Source organism: Lipotes vexillifer, unplaced genomic scaffold (assembly GCF_000442215.2).
Source record: "Lipotes vexillifer unplaced genomic scaffold, Lipotes_vexillifer_v1.1 scaffold2818, whole genome shotgun sequence".
Lineage (NCBI taxonomy): Eukaryota > Metazoa > Chordata > Mammalia > Artiodactyla > Lipotidae > Lipotes > Lipotes vexillifer.
This window is the reverse complement of record NW_006792582.1, coordinates 432,064-439,652: the sequence shown is the minus strand read 5'-3', so window position 1 is coordinate 439,652 and position 7,589 is coordinate 432,064. Positions and strand designations below refer to the sequence as shown.

Sequence of the window (7,589 nt, the reverse complement as noted above, 5' to 3'; positions counted from 1 at the left end):
CCCGCGTCTCCTGCATCGGCAGGCGGACTCTCAAGCACTGCGCCACCAGGGAAGCCCTGAATCTTAATTTTCAAAAGGAAATACTGTTTAAAATTCATCATAATTCAGTACTGCCTGAGCTATCTGGTCTTTGTCCACTCTCCTGGTAACACGGCTTCCTTTCAAACCTTTGTTTCTGTGGAGAAATGCCTCACCAAGTTTCTAATAGTAGTCTTACAAACTAACGTTTGTTCTACGATAGACTCGTAAATTAGGAACTGCCTGTATTAGCATTTCTCTTAAACGGGAAGCTAGCCTTATACTTTTGCAAAACACATACTCAGTATGATACTTAACAGCATGCAATAAAGAATATGCCTGTCTTCTGTATTTCACCAATTCTTCTCAGCTATCGGGGAGGAGAGCACATACCCAAATTTAGATCTGCACCAGATCAGTTTTCATTTTAAGCTGAATATTTGAAAGAATGCTCATTTCTGAAAGAAGCCATTGAAAGTTGTCAACAATACATTACTAAGGTGAAAATTAGCAGTTAGATAGTTAAAAAACTTCAAAAGTAGGCCTCTCAGAGGCACGAGCTAAGATAGAGCAAGAATAAAGCAGTGACTGAGAAGAGATAGTAGAGAGGAGTGATAGTTTGTTTTGGAGGTATGGAATAATGGAGCAGGCTGGCTGACAACGTAAATTGCTTCATATTGCTCTTTTTGGCAGTAAGGTATTTCATCTAAACTGTTGGTTTGGAAGCAGTATATTCATTGAAAAAGTTTCTGTTTATTTAAGTGTTCGTAGGTTGCTTGGGGCAGAGAGCTCTAGGTAATGTGTTCACACTACCATTAGTCACCCATTTAGTGAGACAAAGCCCCTTCATCTCTGTTTCCCTTATGAAGAAGACAAGTCATGAGGCCCACTTTTTAAGAATACAAGATCTCTATTATGTAGGTATATTTTGACATTTCCAGCTCCAAATTATTATGAAAATCTTCAAAGTTACAGAAAAGTTTAAAGAATAGTACAATGTACCTGTGTATATTGTATACCATCTAAGTATTAGTTATTTTGCCGTATTTGCTTTTTTATGTGAGTGTACACTTTGACTGCTTATAACATTATGGCACCAAGAAAATTTTAATAAATATCCAGACCATTTCCCCATGTTGCATTTCCCCAGTTGTCCAAAGTTTTTTATAGCTGTGATTTTTTTTAACCAGTACCTAGTCTAGGTTCATGTATGTAGTCGTAGTCTCTTTTGTCTGTTCTTTAAGAGTATGGGCTTGTAGAATATCACACATTCTGATTATGTCTGATGGTCTCCTCAAGGTTTTGTTTAATTTTTTTCCTGTATACCTGTATTTCTTATAAATTAAAAGGTCTACAGGCTTGATTATACTCAAGTTAGACATTTTCAGCAAGAACAACACATAAGTGGTGGTGTTGCTATTCTATCACCTCAGAAAGCGCATAGTATCAGGTTGTTCCATGTTTAATGAGGCTGAGTTTGATCACTTGGTTAAAGTGCTGACACCTGATCTCTCAAATGTAAAATGACGTATTTTCCTTCGCAATTAGTAATTAAGCCATGGGCTATGTTTTGGAGTTTTTTGAATCGTGACAAATCATTTTTATTAATGATATTGTCAGTTGGAAGCAGCTATTCAGGGTGGATTCAGGACTCTGAGTTGGCTGTTTAGAAAGCTTTAAAGAAAGCTGCCCAGTTGAGTGGAAACCAAAGCCCTTTAGTATCCATAGGTGGAAGCAGTGGGTGAGAAGTGCCACACAAAAAGGATACTGAAGAAGGAAGCCAGGTGTTAGCAGTGAATTTGTTGAACCATGCTCTGGTTATATGGGATTATTTGAGAATTATACATTTCTGCTGAAGCATCAAGATTGGAATAGGGCAACTAAAGCCCAAAGGAAGCCTGAGTCTTGAGAGAAGTAACTTATTGTATGACTTTCCACAGTGTGAGTGTCCTTATCTAACTAGCCTCATGCTTCTTTTTAGGCCAGAAAATCAGTCCAGAAGGAAAAGCTAAAATTCAACTTCAGCTGGTCCTGCATGCAGGGGACACAACTAACTTCCATTTTTCCAATGAAAGCACAGCAGTGAAAGAGCGAGATGCAGTGAAAGACCTTCTTCAGCAGCTGCTGCCCAAATTCAAGAGGAAAGCAAATAAAGAACTGGAAGAGAAAAACAGGTGAAGGAGGAAAAGAACAGCCTTTTAAAGAGATGCTAGGTTCTCACCAGTCAAGTAATAGTTTATTTCTCACCCCTTGTGCTTTGACAGTGTAGTTTAGGAAAATACGGGCTTTGTTATCTTTACCTCTGAGTTTGGTTATTAACTTTAGCATCTTACTAGCTTTGGCTTTCGGCAGATGAGATAAACTCAGACGAACTGCCTCAAGCCTAATGTCTGATGAGGAACAGAACTGTGATTCGAAGGTGCTAATAAGGTCCCTTAATTCTCTAGTTCTCTGTCACAGAGAAGATACTAAACCATGAGAAGTGTGTATGTGAATAAGAACCCTGAAAGTAGTCATACTGTAAAAAAGTTGAGAAAACATCTAAAATAATGAGAATTTCTGATAAGATGAATTATCTTTCTGTGCTTATGGCTCCAGGTGCTTATCACCATGAAAAACTAGTTGCTAGAAAATCTCTCTTCCCCATTCACCTTTTTGTGAAAGAGAATACAGTACAGTACAAATACAGCCTTTGTATCACTGGAATATAGGGATGAATAAGACCAAATCCATGCCTTCAAAGTGTTTAGCCTTTGCTTCTTCAGACTGACTTCTATTTATCTGCACTTACATTTGTTCCTCCAAAAATGTCTTTTTGCTTTTAATTACTAACAGATGAACTAAATGACCTCTGCCGCTCAATCATCACAAAATGAAAGTTGGGTGTTTCATGTGGCTAAAGTCTTTTTTGAATGTTATGTAAATGGTGTTTTATTCTAAAAGTTCAATATGTTTGATATATTCTATCACCAGAATGCTGCAAGAAGATCCTGTTTTGTTTCAGCTTTATAAAGACCTTGTTGTGAGTCAGGTGATCAGTGCTGAGGAATTCTGGGCCAATCGTTTAAATGTGAATGCAACAGAGAGTTCTTCCACATCTAATCATAAGCAGGATGTTGGCATTTCTGCAGCATTTCTGGTATGTGACCCTTCTAGATTTCTAAAGGGAAAAAAACCGTGGTAAATGTGTTAACGATGCCACTTTTTTTTTAAAATGTAGCATTTCCTTTAGGTAAATTAGTGGATTCTTCAGTATCCATGGTATTCTTCTAAAATAATTTTTAAAATACATACAGTATCGTTTTTAATTTATATATTTTTTGCCAGTTATATTTTCTTAGTTTTTTGGACTTGACCCTAGTATGCTGGAAATCAAATGGACTTTTGAAAAAGAATCTTTTAGCAACTGGACTAATGCTTACTTCCCCTAATACTTTTAAATTTAGGACTTTCAGCTGCCTTTTTTTAATGATTGCAATATTTTACTTACAATGCAAAGTTTAAATGTGTAATGACCACCAGGTTATAAAAAAGTAAGATTTGTAAAATGTATCTTAAGAGGAAAATTGAGACTACCTTATGTATGGAATTAGAAAGTGAAGTTCAGTCTATACTCTGGTAAAACCAAAGCAGTGTTTATATATTTAACAAAAATTTGAGTAGCAGTTACGTGTTTGGCATCTTTCTGAGTGCTTAGCAGTGAATTGAGTTAATAAGGCCTTCTAAAGAAACCAATCAGATAATATTTAACTACTTAGTAACCAAATAGTTAAATACTTGGTAACTGTATAAGTTTTATGTTAAATCCCCACTAGATATCTGCCTTTGGCCACACATCAATGTGCCTATTTGACCATGTTGTATTTTCAAAAAGCAGATTTTACAGTTCACTAAAATTATGTGAAACCAGGTCAGGCTTCTGTGAGCCCTGTCTCTATGCCAAAAGTATAGGTGAGGGACTTATCTCTGTCTCTGTATTTCATTCAGAGAGTCTGTTTTTCCACCTTTGTCCAGTGTTCATTGGGTTCTTAGACATCTTCCCCCAATATTCTAACAAATACAGATATATATGTGGTCTTTATTTTAGGCTGATGTCCGGCCCCAAACAGATGGATGTAATGGTCTGAGATACAATTTAACGACTGATATCATTGAGTCCATATTTAGGACCTATCCAGCAGGTAAGAAGAATCAGTTCTTTCAGATAGTTAAAATATTTGTTTGGATGAATTCAGTAGTGTATCATTGAAAAGCAAAAGGCTTTACCTTTATTCCTGCTGAAGTGCTATAAAATATGTAAAATACGTTATCCATTGCCTGACATGTGGTAGATACTAATGGCTTAGCATATAATATGCTATCATCAATCCATTGGTATGATGACTTTCCCATTCTTTCCACTGGTGGTTCTTAAACTATTTTTTTTTAATATTTAAGTTATTTTTTCTTTTTTATGTATATATTTTATTTATTTTATTTTTGGCTGCATTTGAGTCTTAGTTGCAGCGCATGGGCTCTTCGTTGCAGCGTGCAGCCTTCTCTCTAGTTGTGGCCTGCTGATTTTTCTCTCTCTAGTTGTGGTGTGCAGGCTCCAGAGCACATGGGCTCCAGAGTGTGTGGGCCCTGTAGTTTGCGGCACACGGGCTCTCTAGTTGAGGTGTGCAGGCTCAGTAGTTGCAGCACGCAGGCTTAGTTGCCCCGCAGCATGTAGGATCTTAGTTCCCCGACCAGGGATCGAACCTGCATCCCCTGCATTGGAAGGTGGATTCTTTACCACTGGACCACCAGGGAAGTTCCTAAACTTTATATACCCTTTAACATACATGAGTAAGATGACATGCTCCAGAGGCATCAGTAAATGAGTCTCTACAGCACTAACTCAGCTCATCTTTCATGCTGCCTCCCTTGCAGAAATCATCCTAAAAGTATAAATGTTTTGATTCTAGCTCTAGTGATTTACGATGTGCAGCCATTGTTGAGAGCAGCTGCTTCAGTCATTCTTCTAACTAAACAAATCTCTCAAGCCATACACTATTCTCTCTTTATATTTCCTCACTCCTGCCCCTTTAGTCCTTAGGAAACATTTCTCTCCCACAGGACTCAGCTCAAGCATCACTTCATTGCCACTTCTGTAAAATCCTGACTATCTTAGGCAGATATAAGCCCCCTCCCCATTCCTTCCATAGGGCTCTGTGTCTTACCACATTATAATGTAATTATTTTCTTATCTTTCTGATAATAACATAATTATGTAGTGTTTACTGTGTGCCAGACACCATTCTAAGGCCTTTATGTATATTAACTCATTTAATCATCACAGGTAGTACCTGTGAAGTAGGTACTATCATTACCCCCATATTACAGATGAGGAAGCCAAGATAAAGATTAAGTAATTTGTCCAGCATCACACAGACAGTAAGTGGCAGACCTAGAATTTTAAACTTAGGCTCTCCAGCTTAAGAGACCTAAACCTCTTAATCTCTTTGCTTATTGAACAATGTAAGCATCTGGAGTGCCGAACTGATAGTCCATTGGGTTATGGAGATCTTTATTTATTTCCCCAGCACCTAATTTGATGCCTTGGATTAAAAGTGTCCGTATATAAGTGATCAAATAAGCAGACTTAAGTCTCACTCCGAGAAGCTTGGTGTTTCCACTGAAACTTTGAAACTCATTAATTTTCTTGGTACAAAATAAGGTTCTGTGGAACTTCCCTCGTGGTCCATTGGTTAAGACTCTGCACGCCCAATGCAGGGGGCCCGGGTTCGATTCCTAGTCAGGGAACTAGAGCCTGCGTGCTGCAACGACGATCCTGCGTGCCTCAACTAAGACCCGGCACAGCCAAATAAATAAATATTCAAAATAAGGTTTTGTTTGTAATTTAAGATTCATAAAGGTAGTGCCTCACCTAATCTCTCAAGTTATATTTTATATTTACAGTTATTATATACAGTTTGTAAAGTTGAATACTTTCATAATCTAGTTTTGCTGTTAGTCTATTTTGAAACTAATTTGAAGGATTTTAAGAATTGGAAATGCACTATGTAACTATTATGGGTTTTTTTCACAGTAAAAATGAAATATGCAGAAAATGTTCCCCACAACATGACAGAAAAGGAGTTCTGGACACGTTTCTTTCAGTCCCATTATTTTCACAGGGACCGGCTGAATACTGGGTCAAAGGACCTCTTTGCAGAATGTGCCAAAATAGATGAAAAAGGTAACTGTTTATCCTTGACGCACATTTATTTAATTATTTATTTATTTTAAAAAGACATTTATTCAGCATCATCATCAGACCATTACATTTAGCAATCAACAGCATGGGTGCAAAAAAAAAAAATTTACATTAAAACCCTTTGTTGGAATGCTTTACACTTTCCACAGAACAGACACTAAAATAACCTGTTACACAATTAGTCACAAATATAGTCCTCGAGTTTTTTTGCCCATACACATGAGTATTGTCTAAAACATGTCTTCTTTGTAGCAGCTAGGCCCTGCCACCACTGTGCTTGGCGGAGTTCACAAATCTGTTGTAACCTGTAGCTTCCCTGTCACTTCTCTGGCTCTCCTCTCCTGCTAAGCTTTGTTTCCTGGCAGTAATCAAAACCTTCTGCCACTGCCATAGCTACTGCTGCTGCTGGAACCACCTTGGTTTTGGGGTTTGGCAAAGTATTGGCCTCCACCACCATAGGGGCCAGAACTACTGCCTCCAAAGTTTCCTCCTTTCATGGGTCCAAAATTTGAAGATTGATTGTTGCAACTACCAAAATCATTGTAGTTTCCACTGCCTCCAAAACTGCTTCCATCATTACCAAATCCATTATAGCCATCCCCACTGCCACCATATCCCCCACCACCGCGGCTGCCACCAAAGACCACTGAAGTTTCCTCCACGACCAAAGTTGCCATTCCCACCAAAACCCCCTCCACGACCACCACCAAAATTCCCAGAACCACTTCGACCTCTTTGGCTGGATGAAGCACTAGCCATCTCTCGCTTATATAGGGCATTCCTTACTTCACAGTTGTGGCCGTTCACTGTGTGATATTTCTGAATGACAGTCTTGTCTACAGAGTCATGGTCATCAAACGTTACAAAAGCAAAGCCTCTGTTTTTGCCACTGCCTCGGTCAGTCATGATTTCAAATCACTTCAATTTTCCCATACTGTTCAAAATAATCTCTTAGGTGATGTTCTTCAGTGTCTTCTTTAATGCCACCAACAAAAATCTTTTTCACAGTGAAGTGGGCACCACCAGGTCTTTAAGAATCTTCTCTTGAGACAGCCCTCTTTGGTTCCACCACTCTTCCATCCACCTTGTGTGGCCTTGCATTCATGGCCGCATCCACCTCCTCCACAGTGGCATATGTGACAAACCCGAAGCCTCTGGAGCACCTGGTGTTTGGATCCCTCGTTACCACACAGTCTGTGAGCACTCCCCGCTGCTCACAATGGCTCCTCAGACTCGCATTGGTTGTTTCAAAGCTCAAACGTCCGATGAAGAGCTTCCGCAGCTGTTCGGGCTCTTTGGGTGACTCTGACTTAGACATGACGGCAGTGGAGGG

General features: G+C 38.9%; 1 protein-coding gene and 1 pseudogene across 1 annotated transcript in view; one reads left to right on the top strand and one right to left on the bottom strand.

The window, feature by feature from the left end:
- Positions 1-7,589, top strand: part of GTF2H1 (general transcription factor IIH subunit 1) — a 35,300-nt gene that overhangs the window by 10,501 nt on the left and 17,210 nt on the right. Inside the window, exons 3-6 of the mRNA XM_007465750.1 lie at positions 2,000-2,192; positions 2,992-3,157; positions 4,106-4,199; positions 6,089-6,238. Of these exons, the coding sequence (XP_007465812.1) occupies positions 2,000-2,192; positions 2,992-3,157; positions 4,106-4,199; positions 6,089-6,238 (603 nt within the window). The remainder of the gene's footprint in view (positions 1-1,999; positions 2,193-2,991; positions 3,158-4,105; positions 4,200-6,088; positions 6,239-7,589) is intronic.
- Positions 6,625-7,574, bottom strand: LOC103091419 (heterogeneous nuclear ribonucleoprotein A1 pseudogene; annotated as a pseudogene).